This window comes from Astatotilapia calliptera, chromosome 5 (assembly GCF_964374335.1).
Source record: "Astatotilapia calliptera chromosome 5, fAstCal68.1, whole genome shotgun sequence".
Taxonomy (NCBI): Eukaryota; Metazoa; Chordata; class Actinopteri; order Cichliformes; family Cichlidae; genus Astatotilapia; species Astatotilapia calliptera.
The window spans coordinates 18,990,557-19,013,192 of NC_137426.1; the positions used below are offsets into that span (position 1 = coordinate 18,990,557).

Below are 22,636 nucleotides of genomic sequence, written 5' to 3' on the forward strand. Positions count from 1 at the left end.
ACTACAGACACAAAAAACCTTATGAAGAAAAGTAAAGACGAATACGTTGAAAACAAAAACTCACCAAGGCCTTACAAGTAATTAAAAAAACACATTTGGAAATGGAAAGTAAAAGAAATGGAGCTGAATTGGCTACATGCACAACTATCAAAGCTATAAACTGAGTAACATTATATTTCTAATTTAAACTGAGAATATAATGTTATTGAGACTTACCTTGATTTCATCCTGCCACAGATGCTCCCGCTGGAGCCGCTCTGCTTCACTGGCTAACCTCTACAGAGACACAGCCACATTAGACAAGCAATGTTCAATTTCTCTAATCAGATGATTTTGGGGGAAGGTCACAATTAGACAGACTTAATCAGACTTGTGTTAACTGGTGTTTGTAAATGATACTGTGGTCCTGCATTTTGCAGGACATGAAATGGGTTCTCAATCTAACTTTTCTGTCTTTGCTTGCATGTGCGCTATAAGCAAGTAACATTTGTATCTGTAGGTCATATCTTTACAAAACTTTTTTTTAGGTTTTGCACAAACAGCATTGTACAAAAGGACAGAGAAATGGATTGCATGTAGCCATGTGAAAATAAACTTCACCCTCTATCATTTCTAAGGTTTTAGGTATAAAGAGTTTAATTTATAAATTTAATTTAATTAAAATTTGATTAAAAAAAATCATCTGTTCTTTAAAAGGTTATAAAATTAAGTAACTATAATCTGCTGATATTCTGTATTTTGTTTTTGCTAAGCATGGTGCTCTAACTTATGTGCAAAAATCTCCACTTTATTCTGGTTTATACAAATGATGTTGCAAAGACCTTATGGTTTGTTTAGATGCAGCTGTCCAACCCTAAGCCATGCTGTTCATTTTAGAGAGAGGAGGCTTTGTCCTGGCAGCCCCTCCAAACAAAATGTACTTTTCTCAAATGTACTAATGCTAACTGTCGCAGTTTCTCTAAGCTTTGCTCAGGCAAATGGACTGATTCTTATATGGCGCTTTTCTAGTCTCCCGGAGTACTCAAAGCGCTCTATACAACATGCCACATTCACCCAATCACACCCATTCTCACAAGCACTTAGTGCTTTCTAAGTACATTCACACACATTCATTCATAGGCAAGGCAAGTTTATTTATATAGCACAATTCAACAACAAGGTGATTCAAAGTGCTTTACAGAGACATTAAAAAACAAAAACAAATAAAAAGCATGATTTAAAATTGATTAAAAAAACAGTAGATAAAATCAGTAGTTAAAATGTAAGTTTTGAAATTTAAGCTTAAAAGTGTGGATTTGGTGTTTTATTCAAATGCAGCTGAGAACAGGTGAGTCTTCAACCTGGATTTAAATAATGTGTTTCAGCTGATCTGAGGCTTTCTGGGAGTTTGTTCCAGATATATGGAGCATAAAAGCTGAATGCAGCTTCTCCGTGTCTGGTTCTGACTCTGGGAACTGATAAAAGACCGGATCCAGATGACCTGAGGGATCTGGAAGGTTCATACTGGGTCAGGAGGTCACTGATGTATTTTGGTCCTAAACCATTGAGAGCTTTATAGACCAGTATCAGAACTTTAGTATCAGAACTTTAAAGTCTATCCTCTGACGGACAGGCAGCCAGTGTTAAGACCTCAGAGCTCCGATGGATGCATTGGAGAGCAACTCGGGGCTAGTATCTTGCCCAAGGATACTTGGCATGCAGATTGGAGGAGCCAAGGATCGAACCACCTTCCGATCAGTAGATGACCTGCTCTACCTCCTGAGCTACAGCCACCCCAGCAAATTCACCACTCCAGCAAAGATTGGCAGCTGTTTTGAGGCTTTTACCTTTGTGAATAACATTTCTCGCTATATTGGAAATGGTTTTATAATCCTTCCCAGATTGACAGCAGCAGCAATAATTGTTTCTCTGAGATCATTGCTGAAATCTTTTCCTCCTTGGCACTGTGCTAACACACAACTGAATGCTCCAGACCAGCAAACTGATAGATCTTTTTCTTTCAGAGAGGTGCACATACTTGATGATGTTAACTGGGTATATTTGATTATCAACACCTCTTAACTCCCTTAGATTTAGTAAATGTCTTGTTAGACTTTCACACACTAATTCTGCAGTTTGATTTTTGGTAATTAAATAAGGACACGGCATAATATGTCACGAGTTGCTGTGCATCTGAGATTGTATTTATCTAATATTAGAAAAATGAGAAGGACCAGATTATTTTATGTTGTGATAAGTAAGGCGTTTCTTTTACACGTTTTTTAAAGCAACATCGTATGATTATGGCATTAAGAAATTAATATTTAAAAATCACAAGACAAAAATATAAAACTTGAGGAAACATACTTACATCAAGTGCTTTGCGCTTTTTAGCCAGAAGTTTCTCAATATCCGAGGCCACTTTTTCAACAATCTTGCGAGGCTGATTCTTCACCAGACTAAACCGACGCCTTTCTTCATTGTATATCTGTAAAATTTGAATGGACAGCTGTTAAAAACGTGCAACATGTGCATCGAGTGCAAACCTCACTCCTGCTGACTTTTCCAGAGATACGTTATCTATGAATAAATCGTTTTTTTCATGAACCTGCAGAATAAAAAAGGACACTGACAGAGTGTCTGAGACAGAGCTGTAAGATTCAAAGCTCGACAATATGCGAAAGCTCATCTGTTCATTGAAGGCGCACTTGCTGTGTCTGCGTGTACAGTCCAATTCTAAGATGTCTCCATTCATGCATAAGTATTTATGAACACTGTGTTAACACACTGAAGCGCCCAAAGTAATTTTATGAGCAATCATCACCATGTCATAAAAAACATATAGAAAGTAATCTACATTAGAGTTAATTTATGCTTAAATTAAAAAGGCATATTTGTATCACACAGCGGACTTTCTACAAATTAGATGCATGTTATACACATGGGGGTCTTAAGCTTGATACACCCAAATGACGCTCTTAATGCTTTTCTCTGCAGGGTCTGAATTTGAATTAGGCCGCACAGAGAAAGTTAAATTCAGAGCACCTGCCGTACAGCTTTGGTACAGCCACAGAAAGTACACAAGGAAACTTTACAGGTCAGTGGGAGACATCTGGGAATCACACTGGATAGATAGTGGGTGGAGCTGTATTGAGTAATGATTTTATTTAGGAGCAATACCTTCCACAATATTTGTCTTAGAATCATTTCTGCTCTGTTAGAGCTTAAATCGTGGCCACACTGCTAGTGCTGGTTTAGGCCCTTTTGCCTTCTGCCTTAATTTTTAATGGCGCTAATTCATCAAGGTACTGAAAACATTCTGGTTCATATTGACATGACAGCATCAAAGAGTTGCTGTAGATCTGTCAGGTACACATCCATGATGAGATTTTCCTGGTCCACCACATCTCTAAGGTGCTCTATAGGATTGTGTAAAGTAGTCAGACTCGAACGTCAAGGAAGGTGGTAGGGAAGCAGACTCAGCAGACATTTCGGGTTTCCAGAGGTGAGCAATTTATTTACAGTGAACCCCATCCTACATGAAACTTAACAAAACGTCCCCTCCAAACTTAATTAACAAAACAAAAAATACATCGATTTGGTAACTCAGCTCGCCTCTCCTCTCTCATCTGAGCCTGGCAGAGACTTACTATATTGTAAGAATAGATTATTGTAGTATTAGGGATTTAGTTGTATTAACGATAGTAAAGCATTATATTCGTTATTCATTTAAGTAGGCCATAGGTCAAGCTGCTAAACACTCACACATAGAGAACACACACAGAATTGGGAGAATAAGTCAGATGTGTATGTGAGAAGCAGAGGCGACAGAAAGGAGAACACAGTGTGCGAAGAAATGTGCAACAAGGACACGAGATAGGGAGACAGCAGATAGACAGGCATTAGCAGGCGCCTAGTTTTGAGAGACAAAGGTTGGTGACTTCTGTGTCAATGTGTGCTGTTGGGGCCAAACCTATGGCGTTATTTTTGTGCCACTATTCTGAGCGCATGTAAAACAAATTTGCAGGTGCAAGTGCTGCATTTTGAGAAGAAATTTATTTACAGCGAAGAAAAGCTAAATTTGAGTGAACAAAATTCATTGCTGCGTGCAAAAAATGTATTTCAGTGTTTGCTATTATCCATATACACTCAAAAACTGAGCCCCTCTCGCTCAGTTTTTGCAACATTTCTGCCCGTGCACGTTCAGCTCTTTCTGTACATCGTTATATTTATGCCACAAAATCAGCAAATCACAGACTTGGATGTAAAAAAAAATCTGATTGGCTGTTTTGGTCTCCAATCAGCTCGAAATGACGAAATGCAATATCCCAGAATCCATTTCGTCCAAAACTCAAACGAGCCAGTCAGATTTTTTTGCATCCAAGTCTGTGATTGGTTTGGTTGGTTTTGTGACACAAATATAACGGTGTACAGAAAGAGTTGAACGCGCACGGGCAGAAATGTTGAGAGCGCAAGCAGCACATTGCGAGCAAGCGCAAATGCAAAAACTGAGCAAGAGTGGCTGCTATTGTGTGTGTGTGTGTGTGGATAATAGCAAACGCTGAAATACATTTTTTGCACGCAGCTTTTCTCCGCTCAAAATAAATTTCTTCTCAAAATGCATTTTGATGATTGATGCTGAACTGTGAAAATCAGTCAAGAGCCGTCTGTGTGCATGGGTGTTTGTCTTCCTCACTGGCAGAACTCAGGTGGTGAGGATGGGTAAGTGCATTTCCAACAGCATCACCATCAACACGAGAGCGCCACAGGGATGTGTCCTCTCGCCACTGCTCTACTCCCTCTACACTTCAGACTGTGTGGCCACCCACAGCTCCAACACCAAGTTTGCTGACGACACAGTGGTGTTGGACGTCATCTCCAACAACGATGAGGCGGCCTACATGGATGAAGTGAAGAATCTGGCATCATGTTGCCAGGACAACAATCTCCAACTGAATGTTGGCAAGACCAAGGAGCTGGTGGTGGACTTCAGAAGGAGTCAGCACAGAGACTACAAGCCCATTATCATCAATGGAGCTCCAGTGGAGAGGGTGCAGTCCTTCAAATATCTCGGTGTCCACATCTCCTCAGACCTGACATGGTCTGCCCACATTCAGGTCCAGACCAAAAAGGCTAGGCAGCGCCTGTACCACCTACGACAACTGAGGAAGTTCAGGGTCTCTCCAAAGATCCTCAGGATTTTCTATACAGGCGCTGTGGAGAGCATCCTCACACAGAACCTCACATCCTGGTTTGGGAACAGCTGTGTTAGGACCAAAAAGCTCTTCAGAGGGTGATCCGTACAGCAGAACGCTGCTGCAGGATTGCTCTCCCCCCACTTCAGGACACCTACACCAGGAGATGCCGGACAAATGGAGAGCATTGCAACTGCTCATCCACTTTGTCACAGATTGAAGCCATTTGAGTACAGTGAAGTTTAGATGGTGTGGTCGTCTGCTGCTGTAGACCATCTGCTTCAACATTTGTTTGTTTTTTTTAGTTATTTTTGACTCTTCTTATTAGCACAGAGTGTTTAACCTCTGACTTCTGATCAATAAGACATTTCTCAACCAGAGAGCTACTACTTTAACAGGTCACCTTTAGTCTACATGAACCAAATGCATCAAGTTGCTGCCATGTTATTGGCTGGTATTGGCTAGATATTTGCATTAACAGGCAGTTGAACGGGTTTATCTATCCCACATGCAAAGATGTCGGAGAAAGAATTAAGATAAGCCAAAAAGAAACGCAGTGCTCTGGATGAATCTGTTTGGCAAGCATACATACAGACTGCAAGAGGACTTTTCCACTAAAATTAGCTTTCTTCCCTAACTTTAAAATGTCCCAAATGTTGAATACTGACCAGATGCTTTACTGGCCCATGCTGCACAGATGGGAACATGCAGCAATGGGTGTTTCTGTGAACTGTGCTGTCTGTGAAGAACTAGGTCTTGTGTAGAATCCATCAAGGAGCACCACTGAGGACACGCATTATGTGGGTAAAACATAGACAACAACCATGTAGGAACATAAGTATTGAACCTGGTAGCATTTTCCTCATTAAATATATTTCTAATAGGGCTATTGAGATGAAATGCAAGTCAGGTGATTGATCGGGTCGATCTATCAGCTTCATGAGGACACACATATGATTTTCTCTTAGTATTTAGGTATGAAAACAAAACCAACAGCACAAAGAGACTTTAAAGCAATCGCCACAGTGATTCTACTTTAGAAACAGGAACAGAAACTGAACTACTATAAGAAGTGGTTCTTATTCCCAGCCTTAGTGCTCACTGCAACATTCATATCCAACACTATCAGTACATTTTGCAACAATACGGTCACTACAGTCTTGACAGAGCTTTTTGCTTTTACTCATAAAGAGATGCTTCTTATGTGACACCGTGCCAAAGAAAAACCTTTTCATGGGCCATCAAATAGGACTGAAGCCTCTAATATTCCAAATGAATATGGGGTAGGCCTGCTTTTAAAATAGCAGCTGGGGCTTTTTTTTTGGGGGGGGGGGGGGGGGGGGGGGGTTTGGCTTTGATAAAACAATTTATACCTGTGTCATTCCACTTTATTACACATAAGTTCCTTTTTGGACTTATTTGTTTTGATTTCTTTCTATGTCTAGATTACATCAGAAAATTTCACATCTATAGCCCCATTAAAAATGTTTAGTGTGAAAATGTTGGCACGTTCAATGCTTATTTTCCCCTCTGCATACAAGCTGCTGGTCCTCAACACAAGTTCAAACTGAAATAGCACTGAGTCTTAATGGATATCCACTAAAAATTTTGACATCTATGGTTAAAAGACAATAAATTTAGTAATTTACCATGATAAAGAAAAGGTTCTGTTTTCCCCATATTGATTTGCTTTGTGCAATTATATATAAAACTCATAACAATCCCATTATCATCTGTTGTTTATGCTACATAGCCAGTGTTATTGTGCTAACATACTGATACTTCTTGTCGGTACAGAGTCACATCGTCCTTCGTTCTTTTCTGGAATGAGCTGCCATTTTGACTGATTTAAGAACCAAATACTCTTACATAGCAGATGTTGAAGTGACCTATTTCATAGAAGCACCTTTTTATTCAGTGAAATGTATGGAACATATGAAAATGTCACTTCAGAAAGGTGCAAGAACTGGACAGTCAGGATGTTAGACCTAACTGACCACAGCAACGTTAACATTGCCATTGTGAACACGTTAGCATTTAAGCTCAAAACAACAACAAAATTTCTAGGAGAGCTGCAGACTTTTTAACCTTATTACTTTTGATGGCTTGTACAAGGTGTCTTAATTTGACCTATAAAGATGTGTCGGCTTTCTTTAAGACTAAAAAAATGCTGATTTGTTTGAGTTCTTTCCTGTTTCTGCCAGCAGAAAGAACTAGAAACCTAAAGTCAAGTGAGAATAGAGTTATATTCAAGTTCTAGTTAGCCTTGGGGTTCAGAAGAACTGAAGTGAATTCAGTATTCACAGAGTTTATTATTAGAGTTTAGGTACTTGAGTTTTCTTGTATATTGGTTCATTGTTTTAGCCTCATCAGTGTTTCATGTTCTGTGATTTTCCTTATCTCAGTCTTTAGTTTAGTTGTTTCACTTTGTTAGTTATTGTCTCTCATATCTTGTTTTGAGTTTTACGTTCTGTCCTAAATTGTTTCAGCTCTGCCCCACTTCCCACCCATTTTTATATTCTCCTCTGTGTACTTATGGTCCTTTCATTATTTAACATTATTTATAATTACCATATCATTCGCATGATGATTCCTGATCTTATATTCCCAAAGTGTCATGGTAACCAGTGTTTTTGGAATTTTACTGATACTTTCATGCCTCTCAAATTAGGCCTCAAGTTACCACTCTACACCCAGCTAACTGTGACAGCTGTAGTTATCTATAAATTTGAACCCCTTGTTTAGGAATTAAAATGATGCCTGACGTGAATAACGGTTTCCTCACCAAGAGAAAACTTTCTAAGCAAAGGAGAACAATCTTGAACAGATCTGCAGTGTTTTAAAAGCATGGCGGGATTAATGAGGATTGAATGAACAAGTGAGTTTCACATTAAGGCATTACTGCAGGCTGACCATCTGCTATGGTGTGACACAAACAGAGAGGACACGTGCCACTGCTCTCTGCTGAGGGAACGCCCCCACACATCTCCTCAGAGCAGGGATCACTTGCCCCCTACAGATGATCTTTGTTCCTGGTCTCTGGCACTTGCCTTCAGAGGGACAACCCCTCCCAGCCACCTGTTACACTAAATAATGTTGAAAACATGCTGGAAATGAAAAGTAAAAGAAAACTGAATACACTCCTAATGCCAGTCTACCAGATCACTGTGAACAATTAGACAAAAATAAAAACAAGTACAATCTGGACTTACCTGCAGTCAGTGAATGTAACAAATCAAAATCCCATTTTGTAAAAAACCTTCAGTAGAAATGTTTTTGGGGGGGGGTTTTTTTCAGCCTTTTGCTTACACTATTTTAGGGTGCAACTGAGCTACATTTCCACATTAAAATGTTCTTTTATTTCAGTAAACAAACAACTTTTATTTTGAGTTAATCCTAAGTATAAAATATTTATTAGGAATTCATCATTTACTTCTGTATGAGCAATGCTCACTAAAAACTTTGATGTCCAACCTTCAGCTGGAAAAAGCAGAGTTGGAATCTGAGATCCAAGTTGACTGGATATTGTTTAGAACCAGAACTAGAACCATTTAATATGGAATTTAACGCACAGAATCAGAATCAAAAGACCCTGGAATAAGATTACTCTAATGCACCTGTAATGTAAAAATCAATCATTAATGACTTCCAACTCAGAGCTTAATGGAAAATACCTGTTATGTGTTCAAAAATGAACAGTTTCAATATTAACACAGTTATTATATGATCAGCTCATGAAAGGCCTAAATTAGTATTCATGAATGTAGGTGTTATTAAAGCTCTTGATTTCATGAAGCTCAATTCAGATATTCTAAATCTAACCACTGTAGGTGTGTGTTGAGGCATCTCTTTCACTTTCAGGTGTATAATCCAGTGCGCGCAAAACTGATAATTATTGTAAACACAACGCAATACAAAATTATGTATCTAAAATGTCTAAAAGCAGAGTATATGTACTAAAAATAACGGCTAAAGAGAAAAGATGTAAGAGAAAGATTTATGGCTGCTCTGAGAAAACATTATTTTTTGTTATTGGCTCTGCAGGGATCCCAGAAAACCACCAAACAAGGAAACAAAGAGGTTTAAGTGAGACAGACTGTGACTGTTTTCTGGTTTTTTGCACCTATTTAGCTGCGGATCTTCAACTTAATGGAGTTACAGTCAATTTGCGCGCTGACCTCTCCGCTCGGTGCACTTCTTATTGAATTTATCCAACACTGTGATGAATGAGAGAAGCAGACACTCACCCCTTTCAACTGCTGAGCTCCAGTGATGTGCTGAAAGACTCTGTCAATCTCCTGCTCGATACGCCTGGCCCAGTGCATCATCCTGTGGATAAACACCGGAGGCTGACTGTCACACAATGCAAAACAAATGAAACAGAGAGGTGTATCTGTTTCACAGAAACAATCAGTGATGTAACAAAAATAGCAGGAAACTGCACACAGATTACCACATCTTTTATGCAAACATGCTTCATTTTTCTTGCGGCAACAGAGCGAGAGAACAGCTTTATTGGTCAGTGTGGATGTTTTTTATGTCGCTCTTGCAACCATCTGTAATTGCATATGATTTGCAAGCTTGTCTGTACTTAATATAAGTATTTATTTCTTTAATTGTTATATAGTTTGGATATATGTTTAAAAAATATGCATCCACACTGCAATTATAATGGCTTCCAATGCAGCAGAGTAAGCAGAAAAACATTATCACTGGTAATTGTTTTTGAACTTATCTGCACAAATCTGTCTTTTCTTGTTTTTGTATTTCGAAAAACTCAATGTGTGTTTGAATATCTTTTAAAAGGCAACATTATAGCCACAAACTATCAATGAAATTTGCATAATGACTGACACCAGCCCACTGAAGGAACAATGGGCAATCTTACTGTTTATAAGATTGGGGAAACCTGCAGTCAGCTGAGACTGAAGAAGTCACTCGGATGAGTGACGAAACGTTTCTCCCACAAAACGCCACGTCCGGATGAACAGAATCAACTTTTGGAGAAAGTGCTTTATACTACAAGCTACACTCACATACTCAGTGTCTTCCCTAGTAACGTTTCAAGATGCGAACTGGTTAATCCAAGAAATCCCAATAAACTAAAACTTCCTTCATTATTTTCTATTCGATCAAAAAACAGAAACCTATACTCGTATCAATACAGCAGAGACACTATTTGTCAGATTTAAACAGACACTGTTGGGAGGAGTATTCTCGGGCTCACTTTCACACAGTATTCCCTGTATGTCCATGATCCAATCTAATATGTATCCAGTGTAATCCTCACATGAGACCGGACGATATTTAATTAAAGGTGAAACACAAAACAAGCAGTCAAAACTGAAAACCTGGGACACTGTGGAATAAAAGCCAGTGATGATCAGGTTTGACCTTAAATTTGACCTTGATGGTGTTACATAGTGTTTGAAAGGGAAAAACATTTAAATACACTATATGTAAAACACAGAAATGGCACCAAACCTTCTCTACTTTTCATCCTACTGATTTTGTTGATTTTGATTTTCTGCATACGCATTCAGCATATACAAATCTCTAGCTGTTTTCACACATCTACTGCAGCCCTGAATTTTTCAGAATTTGTTTTCAGGACACAGACATCAGACATTTAAAGGTGTCCAAACTGCTCCCTAGCACAAAGACCATATGACTCATGTTGGGATACGTCTGATACACGGGTGGGTTAAATGGTCATCATGCAGGCTCCCTCCCTTAACCCAAATGAAGCATGAATTTGTCTGAAGTGGGCTGCTCCGTTTTGAGTGCTTTGTTATGTGAGAAAGGGCCACAGACCTCAATTCAACACCTCCTCCGCCTCTCCATGTGGAGTTTCCCTAATTGACAAGTACTGCCCATAAAAGAAAAGTAAACATTGATGCTCTGACATTGGGGACAGCTATTTTGAAAACATTAAAAATGTTCTTTAGGGGAAAACGCACTTGTTTAGAGATGATATATCACTAATTACTTCTATACTGTCAGTCCACCTACCACACAAAGGTTAATTCATGACTAAAATAATTAGGTTGGAGTCAAATCGTCTTTTTATGCCTGGAAAGGTTCCTACAGTGGGGCAAAAAAGTATTTAGTCAGCCACCAATTCTGCAAGTTCCCCCACTTAAAATGATGACAGAGGTCAGTAATTTGCACCAGAGGTACACTTCAACTGTGAGAGACAGAATGTGAAAAAAAAAATCCATGAATTCACATGGTAGGATTTGTAAAGAATTTATTCGTAAATTAGGGTGGAAAATAAGTATTTGGTCACCTCAAACAAGGAAAATCTCTGGCTCTCACAGACCTGTAACGTCTTCTGTAAGAAGCTTTTCTGTCCCCCACTCGTTACCTGTATGAATGGCACCTGTTTGAACTCATCATCTGTATAAAAGACACCTGTCCACAGCCTCAAACAGTCAGACTCCAAACTCCGCCATGGCCAAGACCAAAGAGCTTTCGAAGGACACCAGGAAAAGTATTGTAGACCTGCACCAGACTGGGAAGAGTGAATCTACAATAGGCAAGCAGCTTGGTGTGAAAAAATCAACTGTGGGAGCAATCATCAGAAAATGGAAGACATACAAGAACACTGATAATCTCCCTCGATCTGGGGCTCCACGCAAGATCTCATCCCGTGGGATCAAAATGATCATGAGAACGGTGAGCAAAGATCCCAGAACCACACGGGGGGACCTGGTGAATGACCTGCAGAGAGCTGGGACCAAAGTAACAAAGGTCACCATCAGTAACACACTACAACGGCAGGGAATCAAATCCCGCAGTGCCAGACGTGTTCCGCTGCTGAAGCCAGTGCATGTCCAGGCCCGTCTGAAGTTTGCCAGAGAGCACATGGATGATACAGCAGAGGATTGGGAGAATGTCATGTGGTCAGATGAAACCAAAGTAGAACTTTTTGGTATAAACTCAACTCGTCGTGTTTGGAGGAAGAAGAATACTGAGTTGCATCCCAAGAACACCATACCTACTGTGAAGCATGGGGGTGGAAACATCATGCTATGGGGCTGTTTTTCTGCCAAGGGGACAGGACGACTGATCCGTGTTAAGGACAGAATGAATGGGGCCATGTATCGTGAGATTTTGAGCCAAAACCTCCTTCCATCAGTGAGAACTTTGAAGATGAAACGAGGCTGGGTCTTCCAACATGACAATGATCCAAAACACACCGCCCGGGCAACAAAGGAGTGGCTCCGTAAGAAGCATTTGAAAGTCCTGGAGTGGCCTAGCCAGTCTCCAGACCTCAACCCCATAGAAAATCTGTGGCGGGAGTTGAAAGTCCGTGTTGCTCGGCGACAGCCCCAAAACATCACTGCTCTCGAGAAGATCTGCATGGAGGAATGGGCCAAAATACCAGCTACTGTGTGTGCAAACCTGGTAAAGACCTATAGTAAACGTTTGACCTCTGTTATTGCCAACAAAGGTTATGTTACAAAGTATTGAGTTGTATTTTTGTTATTGACCAAATACTTATTTTCCACCCTGATTTATGAATAAATTCTTTACAAATCCTACCATGTGGATTCATGGATTTTTTTTCCACATTCTGTCTCTCACAGTTGAAGTGTACCTCTGGTGCAAATTACTGACCTCTGTCATCATTTTAAGTGGGGGAACTTGCACAATCGGTGGCTGGCTAAATACTTTTTTGCCCCACTGTAACTGACTGAACCGACATGGAAATATCTAAGTGTCACTCTTTTCTCTAAATACTAAGGAAAGGGGCTTCATTTCCTTTCTTATCTCCTTGAGCATTTAGGATACACTGAACTACACAATAGGAAATGAAAAGGAATAATACCGCTCCACAGTTCCTTGCAGCGTTAACATTCAAAGCCTAACACACTAAATAATTTATCAGTTGTTTTCATACAATCCTACTAAATGGAATTCATGTAGATAAATATGAGCAGACTGAGGGAGAGCTTAAGGAAACCTTCTGCATGAGACATTAGTATATCTTTATACTAAATGGTCACATTATTATCACTTTATTTACAGACCTATCATGTTTGCCATCAAGGTAATAAAGTGGCTAAAATGTAGCACTTCTACAGTTTGAATGGATATGAAACTCACAGTTCACTGGCTGATGTCTGATTAAGAGTTGGAGGTACAAAAAAAACCTTGCAGGTGGATTAATTAAATTAAAAGCTAACTTTTGTATTTGGGGTAAATTCTGGAGTTTGGCGCAGTGTTATCAAGGACAGCAACAAATTAGTTTGAATTTGCTACTACTCTGATTGGATCACACCTCTGATTTCACACCTCTGATTGGACTCTCAAGTTTCAAAGTACATAGTACTATTTTTATTATTATTGTTGGACTTTTCTGCACTTATTACATTGAAGATTTTTTATTTATTATTTTTTTTACAAATGAGAAACACAAATAGAGAATAAGGAGGGGGAAAACACTTGAAGGACCAGATTTATGAAATTCAAGATATTCCATTACTACGTGTGCTGAATTCTTTTAGGGTGACTAAATATGTTATCCTATTCCACAAATGTATTTTAACTAAATACAGCCTTCCTTCAACTACTCATTTAAAATAAGAATTTTGCACTTAAATCAATATCATAAATATAGCACAGCATGTGCTCTTCCATTTTAAATAATAAATACTGTGACATAATCACATCGCAAGCTGCGATTTCAAAGCGGCACCCAATCCTACACAACCTACCTGAACAAAAGAGGGATCCTGCAGTATAAAAATCAGTTTCCTTCAAAATTTTGCAGTCAACCATTACTACATAAATGTAAAAATATGCTTTAAAAGTCTATACACTAAACTATATACTATATAGTTATTATACCATATAATATACAACACAATATTTGTGTTATGCTCTGACTATCTTACTATATATTCCCCTGCAATCCTGTACTTCACTTCAGTCAGATTTAAGAAAAGTTTCTGGAGATGAAATATTCATTTTAGTTTCTACCTAAATAAGTCAAACCAGGAAATCAATTAATCAGACCTGTAAGTGCCCAGAGAGTCGATTCATTATCAGTCAGACAGCTTCCAGCAGAGTTACAAGACAACAGCACTGATTAAAGTCTTGTTGGACTTGTTTCTGCTGTCGGACAAGCCACAAATCTTCACTCAACTGCCCGAATTCACAGGAAGACAGCTTTTTGGATGCTGCAAAGGATTCTTTTTCTTTCTTTTTTCTAGCCCAGCTGAAATCGAGGACGCCCAGACCTGATGAAGATCAGACAGCTCTTAATACGGTGCGAGACATTTTCACATTCTTTTATTTGAAGTGATAATTTACTTCTGGGTTTCTGGGAAGTGCCCAGCTACAGGAACCGTGTATAGAAACTAAGATATAACCTTTTTTTTTTTTCAAATCCAGCAACATCAAGAGTATCACTTTAAAGGCCCATTTAAGATTATTATAAGACTGAATGCCTGACATGTCTTCACACTGATCCATTTGAAAGTGAATTTCTTTTTTACCTTGAGGCGTTCGAGGCAGTGGTAGAAATAAGCGAGGCGTGCTGTGGAAAAGAGAAACAGCATGCACACTTTCCTTTTCCCTCTCTATAGAGGGATGCAATCGGAAAAGTATCTAACGCTTTAAATAAAGCCTTTAAAATGCACTCTGTTCCAAAGTGTTCTCAATTTGCTGGTGCTATTAAATCTGGATTACATTAATTTGATTAACTGAAAATATCTTGAATATTATTAAAATATCGTTTGTTTGTTTTTGCATTTAGCTACTTTGTCATCAGTCTGGAAAACAGTCAGTTTGTCTGCTGACTCAGCCTTTGGAGGCAGTGGTCCATTTTTCAGGGCTTCCGGTGTAACCAGCAGATATCCATGCCATGTCAACACTTGCTGTTGCACCAGTCATTATTACTGACTGCTTCCAAATGCAGATGCATTTTAGAGGAGAGCCACTAAAAGCTAAATTGCTTCGTTCGCATGTGATTGGTCAGTGCAACCCAGACTACAAATAGATACTCTGTATGCATAATCTGTTGCAATGATTACTTTCTCGTTCATTTAAAACTGTAAAAGGAGCAAATCCAAAGGCAGGGGTAGCAAAGTAGATGCAGACAAAAAGACTTTGTCGCAGATGCTAGGATTTCTTTAAAAGGCACCTATAAATTGGGCAATCAGTTACATTAATCCCAGCAATCCTACAGGTTGCTTAAATGTCACATGGCGCAAAACAATATCATGTTTACAATCATGAACACACTGAGCAATCCCAAAGCTGAAGCATGTCAGATGCCATGACTGCTTCATTAACACACGTCCTCCATCTGCATCCCATATGTTTTGACATTTGCTAAAACAAATGTGTGGGGTTAATCTTCATAGATTAAAAAAAAAGAATCAGCATTATGAATATGTGGCTTTTCTGCAACACTCAAACCTGGAAAAAAACACTTTTTTATCACACTTTTTACTGAAAATGCTACAAAGCATTTTATTTATTTACTTTACACAAAAAAACAGTGCACACTTTGTTGTGCCGGCTAGTCTGTTGTGTGTTATTAGAAAATCTTTGCAGATCGGGTTTACTGCAGTGGAGAGAATACTATCCTGAGTTTCTGGCACATCTGAATTTTGACAACAGCTGCTACCGGCTCCAAAAATTGAGCTTTTCTCATGCTACCATTTTGGACTGACAACTGTGCATTTCTCCACATTTTCCTCACAACTAGCTGAAGACAGCACAGTAAGCAATCATATAGGGGACTGGTGTCCAGTTGTACCCACAAACCGACTAAAAGTTAACTTTTTTTTTCCACATAAAGGAAATATTTGTTTCTAAAATGTAACTTTAATGTCTTTCTGAAATAAGGCATATAGCTTACTGAAGACACCAAGCTTCCTTCCTTCACAGTTTCAGTTAAAATGCCCTCAAAAAGTTGTGTCTAAATTAGATTTGTTACATGACTGCAGAGCAGCTTCGACCCCGTGACTCAGTGCCGCTGAAGCACTAAAGTTTTTGACTGTGTGCTCCACTTCCTCTTAAGCCCTGTGGGACATCAGAAAACCAAGTACAGGGGCCACACAGCAAAGCACTCTTGTGCCTCTACTCTGTTACCGGCTATAGTCACACAACACTGTGAAGACAGATAGAGAAGCACTACATGATGTGACCCATATTCACTTACAGCAGAGAGAGCAAAAGGTTGAGAGGAACAGCTGAGCCATAGGTGGGGTATAAGGAGCAGACGGAAAAGCCATAAAGCATCTATCTATCCTTCTATCTATGGTTATCTATGGTTTGGGTTACTGGAAATCAGTAATTAAATCAGACAGAGACAAGCTGACTGCCACTTTGCAACCCGCCTCTTTTTATGCTGCTCATAAACTGTCTTATCCGCCATTACTGATGCTTGCTCAGTTCTATTCATATCTTGCTGCTCCTAAAAATCGTCTTTTGACAACAGTACCTGGCTTTGTTAACACATGGCCTGCTTCCTTTAATGTCTGTTCATGTGCTGTGCAAAAACACAAAGCTACTCGAGACACTGAGTTCTAGTGCAGCACCAGCAGTGGCCTTGAGAGAAAGATCAGCGTTGTGGATTTAACTAAAAGAAGATTTCCTCTCTGCTCTGTTACAACTCCACGTGTTGCATATTACACATGGTTTTGCAGTGATAGGTGAAGTACATAAAAAGTACATAAAGGCACCAAAACAAAAGTACTCGCTGTGAAAAACAGCCCCATTCAAGGTGTCATATGTGCCATATTAGTGATGACATAATATTAGATTTTCATTAAATTCATCGCTGCAGCCAAAATAAATCAAAAATAACGATATAACCATGATACTTCCAGGAGGTTTTATTCATGCTATTCATGCAAACATACATACACTATGATTATTATAGTATAGCTCTCTCATTCATTGTATTGTGACACACCACTCTAACCTGACATTCGATTCTGTAGTATGAATGTGTTAAATGTAAAAATAAATGTGATTGTGGGATTTGTATAGAATATTTGTGTATGCTGTAGAAACGTTGGGACCCACTGTGCCATAGGCAAGGTTTATGCAAAGTTTCATCCACTAAGCAAAATACTTTTAACATGATTTTATTATGGTCAAGCTTCAAATATAGCAGTAGTAAATAACAGAAGCTGAAATCTGATGCAGAACAAAAAAAGGTTGTACTTGAATAAAGTGAAAGTACCTCCGATTTGAATTTGAGTACTTTAACAAAGGCATTTTGATCAATGTTCTCAAAACACTTATTTCTAATGTAAACTTTTACAGGTCATGAGCTCCTTTGCAGTCTGAGAATAACTGCAATAAAATAACATAAAAAAATATTTGATTTTCCCCCATTGATGTTCTAGATGTCAGAACACGAGGAAGGCAGATTGCAATGCCTGCAGCATGGCAGGCTATTACTACAAAAACACATATTTTTTGTAGTATCTATCTATCTATCTATCTATCTATCTATCTATCTATCTATCTATCTATCTATCTATCTATCTATCTATCTATCAGCAGGGAGAGGCCGTATCAAGACAGAAAGGGTGGGAGGAGAAAGAGCAAAGCGAGAGAGGGAGAAGTGGTATAAATCCACGCTGCTGCAGTATTAATTCTTAATTGGAATGAGAAGCTGTTCTACAGCGTCGCAACACCGCTTCATTTAGCTTAGCCGAAGCGACCCAGGGCACAAGACTATATGGAGCTGTTTCAGAGCACTCAGCAGAAAAAAGCAGCAGAAAGGAGGAGGAGGAGGAGAAAGCAGCAGCTTGAAATAACCCATTTCATCATAAAACACACACATATGCACACGCCCACACTTGACTGGTTTATAGAATAGACCCCTCTTTTCTAATTGGTAAATAAACCTCATATCTCCAGTTGTGATTGGCCAGAAATTCTTCAGCATGTGCCCTGGAGATGAGTGGACCATCTGGCCTGTTCCTCCCTCCTGAGCAGCCCGATCGCTGAGCCTGGAGTTGGGCCCAGATAGTCTCAAGTTAAGTGCCAGCTGTACTTAACTGTAACGGGTTAAAGGTTAGGATTGAAGAACTGGGCAGGAGATTGATTGAAAAACAAGGGGAAATGGTATTTCGAATGCAGCCTTCAGCAAGAAGCCACAGTAAAACCACACCTTTCTTCTGCTGTGCTAGATAGTAGGCATGGTACTAGTAGGCTACTCCTGAGCTTTGAGTACTTGTGTTGTACAGTGCACAGTGTGGTTTCCTCAAGAGGTTGTAGGAAATGATAGGACTGTTTGATGATTTTTTTTTCAAGCCATCATGGAAAGATCTAGCACTTAGTGGAGCACAAGAACAACAGGGGAAACAAGGAAAAGAGCCTTACCAGTTTTATGACTGCACAGACTTAATGTTGCATGTCAAATAGAAATTCTCCAAATAGCTCAACTAATTAAAGCCACAGTCTAGCTCACCTTAAACTTCCCTGTACGTCCTTGCAGTTTTAATTTTTTGTTTGTTTTTTGTTTTTAAACAGGTTTTTGAGAAAGTCAAAGTTAATATTCACTGTCGTCCATTGGGTAAAACCCTCAGATCCTATTTGTGCAGAACATCAGATGAAGGCTCTAACTCATCATATGGTAATAGGGAGGATTAATCATTTGCCAGATGCTCCTAATTCTGCCTAACTTGATGTACAAACACTTACAGTATGGGGTCTTCTGCTTGGGAGGAACACTGAAATATGATTGCTCATTTAACCCTACAAATATACCTATATACCCCTATATATCATAGCGTGGACTACACCTTCCAGCTCTTTAAATAACCTGCCTTTACATTGATGTAATCGCCAACCCTGTCAAATTACATAACAGCAGAAGATAAAGCATGCAGGGTGACTGGAGTATCTCCTGGTGGCAAAGCGAAGTGGTCAAGCCCAAAGTTGTCTCTCATCGGAGCCCGGCTGTCTTTTCACTGAGGGTTACTTACGTGTATTGCTGGGGGAAGAGACCCTGCGCTCCAGGCCACGATGCGCTGAAAATGAAGATAATCTGGATAGATAGCAAGCAGACGATGCTGCAAGACCTTTCGCCTATCGCCATTTTCCATTAAAAATTCTCGTCACGGGCTCTCGTTGCGTGAATGAAGCGCTCCGGACTGTCTCCGGGGCATACAGCGAGCAATGTGTGAACGTCAGGCTCAGTTTCCCGACGACTTCATCTCGGTTTCTCTCGTCAAGTGGACGCGGAGGAGGCAGGCATTGGCCGTGAAGGCATCGCGGACGGTGGGAGATGCACTAATGCAGCTGCCAAGACACTGCAGAGTCTCCCCTCCTGCTCCCACACACATACACACCACCATGAGCACTAACACCACAATCACACACAGGCCGGCGCGTCCACGCCCGCTCTCTCTTTCTCTCTCTCTAATCAGCAGCCCGTGGATCCGTGCGCGCTCACGCTCACCAGGCAACAGAGAAGCAGGAGAAGAATCTAGTTTGGCTTTATTTATCTCTGAGGAGCCACGTGGGATTTGTCACTGCCATAAATTTAGTTTTTCTATTTAGAGGAAGACGCAACACTTCAGGTACTGAAGGGTCCCTGAATGTAAAAAAATCAAGACGCTTCTAACTCCCGTTTCACTCCCCCGGGGTCCAGTTTACCAACTGGGCCCCAGTCCACAGGAGACCCAGTCATGGTCACGCATGACTAGATTAAAAAAAGTGGGGTTATGTTTGATCATTCATTTAATTTAGCTGCTGTTTACTTTTTAATGTAACCATTAAAATTGTGAGAAAATTCAACCACTCTTTTTAAATATCACACTATAAAACCATCTGTGATCATTTTATAGTGTGACCATGTCCCACAAAATTGAAATAAAAGACAAAGAGTATATATGGGTTGTTGCAAAGTGGGACATGTTAATGCTGAAGGTGTTAGAAGTTAAAAGTGGGGATTAATCATTTAGTTTTAAATATCTGCTAAACGGATCTCATCTAATATTTGCCTTTGTGTTAATTTTCCTTCATATATCAACTGTACAGCATCCTGAAACATTGCCTGCTACCTACCTCTGCAAGAGCAGCGGAATGAAGGTGAGTTTAAATGCCATCCAGAGCAGCAGACAGTGCACAACAGAGGTGAAGAAGAAAGTAGAGCCAGGGTAGAATGAGGGGAGTGTCAGGGTTAATTTGTGACAGAAGAATAGCAACAAGATGGAAAAGAAAGGTTTACAAGATGGTAGTGAGACCTGCATGTGACAGTGGCGCTGACAAAAATACAGGAAGTCGAGCTGGAAGTAAGAGTGTTGAAGATGCTCCAGTTTCATAGGGAATTACCAGGATGGACAGAAGTAAAATGGGTACATCAGAGGATGTTAGAAAGGTTAGAGAGGCGAGTTTGAGATGGTTTGGACATGTGACCACAGAGAAGATTCATGGGTGTACTGAAGGAGGACATTCAGAAGGCTGGCGTGACAGAGGAGGATGACATCGAGGCAGATGACCTGCTGTGGCACCCCATAAATGGAGCAGCCGAAAGAAGAAGGAATTTACCCACGTGAGAGTAAAAACTTAGGTTTAAAAGAAGATAATCTCAATACTTCCTTGTTGGTTTTTATTTTTTGTACAGTGTGTTTTGGAGAGGAGAGTATCTGTGGATGTTCTGTTGCTACAAGCTTTTTGTACACGAGCCAATCTTTATCTAGTAAGGACTACTGAAGTGTTATACACTGGAAGAGATGCAAAAAACAGTGGCACTACAGGGTAAATTAAGGATGCTTGGGGCTGTTTTTTGAATTTCCAGGAACTTTTTAGAATGAACTCATTAAAGTATTGTTTAGAATACAGTCTCATTCGAACTATCATTTTTAAATTTTGTATGACGGTAGATACTAATAACAGTTGGAGCGGATTTAATTTAGGTGAAAACTGCGTCAAGGTCAAGGTCAAGGTCACAGTAAATACGAAAATCAGTAAAACTTCATATTTAAACTTCACATCTTTAAAACTTTACAGCAATATACTAAGCCTTGGGGGACATGAGTACCTAGGCTGGCATTGGCTAAGACCTTGACCTCTATTATCGTCAGCCATGGTCAAAACTGACTTGTAAAAAACTTTCATGAAATCATATGAAGTAACATATCATATGAAGAAGCGTGTAGAGAGCTGTACAACACACCTTCAATACAACATCACAACGACGCCATCACAGTGTAATAAAAACAGGCTGATGTCAGCATTTTGTAATAAAAACATTATAAAGCATGCAAGCAAGTTTTAGTGTAGCCATTGAGTTGGGTGTGGTTGTGCTCGCTGAGAGTTCTGGTTACTTCTTTGAAAAGTCTCACTGAAACATCCCCACTGAACAAATAGCTTGTTCATGAAAGCCTTTAAACATAAAGGGCAGAGCTTTGCTGTGTTCTTGGTGTCTGTATGCTGTGCATCCTGTCCATCATAGATAGACCCACATTGTAGTTCTTGTTTTTGTTGGTACTTGACCTTTAACAGAATTTTAATCAAGGAACAGCTTAGGGTGATTTTCTGGGATGAAAAGTTCAGAATCAGATTGGATGCCTGGACATGAGTAACCCTCATTTGTGTTGGCTCTGGTGGCAGCCACGCAGGGCGGCTCATTAGTTGAGCAAGACAATTCAGTCAGTATTTGTTTTGGTTTTTAAATCAATCCAGGCATAACAATTATTTACACAGATGACCATTTGATTTGATTTTATTAGCCATATTAAAAAGAAAAAAACCTCCCCCCATCATTTTTGTGTGTGGGTGTGAAACAAACCACACCCATATGAGACGTGGGAGTGGAGATAATTCCTTTTTGGAGGAATTACAACATGAAGTGGAAGACTCACATCAACGAGGAACTCTGTCACTGGGGGAGCTGATCTGGAATATCCTAACTGTACTAAGGGTTTATGTCTTTTATGTAATATGAAATTTAACAGGAGATTTTCTTAATGAGAAACTTGATGAGAAGGATGGAATTTGTGAGTAATTTGCAAAGAAATGGACTATGACAAGAGTCATAATTGCCTCTGAGAAAGCCATCGTGCAGAAATAGAAACACACTCCTTCCACTGAGGATTTGGACATCTTGTTGAAAGCAGCTAGCAGCTTGAAATGCAAGGACCAGGACTGAACTTTCTTATTACCCAAGGATAGGTGGGTATAGTTCTTTTATTTATTTATTTTTTATATGTAACGTGATTGGATAAAGACATATATTTGATCTATTCTTCCAATTAATCCACTCCTCTGTATTTACAGTCCTTGGACCTTATAATACACCATGCTGTGGTAATTAGCGTGTAACCAATAATATTACCGATGCCTTCTCTCCATTCACACATTGCCATAAAAAAGAGCCGGAATGGAACTGAGTCATAAAATTTAATAAAATCACTATTTATGTTATTAATTACACCTCTGATTTTCTGCTATGACAGTTTGAAACGCGTACTGTGACA

The 22,636-nt window shown here is 39.5% G+C and overlaps 1 protein-coding gene across 1 annotated transcript in view; it reads right to left on the reverse strand.

Annotated features, from left to right (window-relative positions):
* LOC113022409 (voltage-dependent calcium channel subunit alpha-2/delta-2-like) overlaps positions 1-19,649 on the reverse strand; it is a 42,892-nt gene extending 23,243 nt beyond the window's left edge. Inside the window, exons 1-4 of the mRNA XM_026167779.2 lie at positions 19,139-19,649; positions 9,422-9,503; positions 2,351-2,467; positions 217-276 (exon numbers count right to left, since the gene is read on the reverse strand). Coding sequence (XP_026023564.1) covers positions 217-276; positions 2,351-2,467; positions 9,422-9,503; positions 19,139-19,251 — 372 coding nt within the window. The 5' untranslated portion in view covers positions 19,252-19,649. The remainder of the gene's footprint in view (positions 1-216; positions 277-2,350; positions 2,468-9,421; positions 9,504-19,138) is intronic.
* Positions 19,650-22,636: the final 2,987 nt, after the last annotated feature.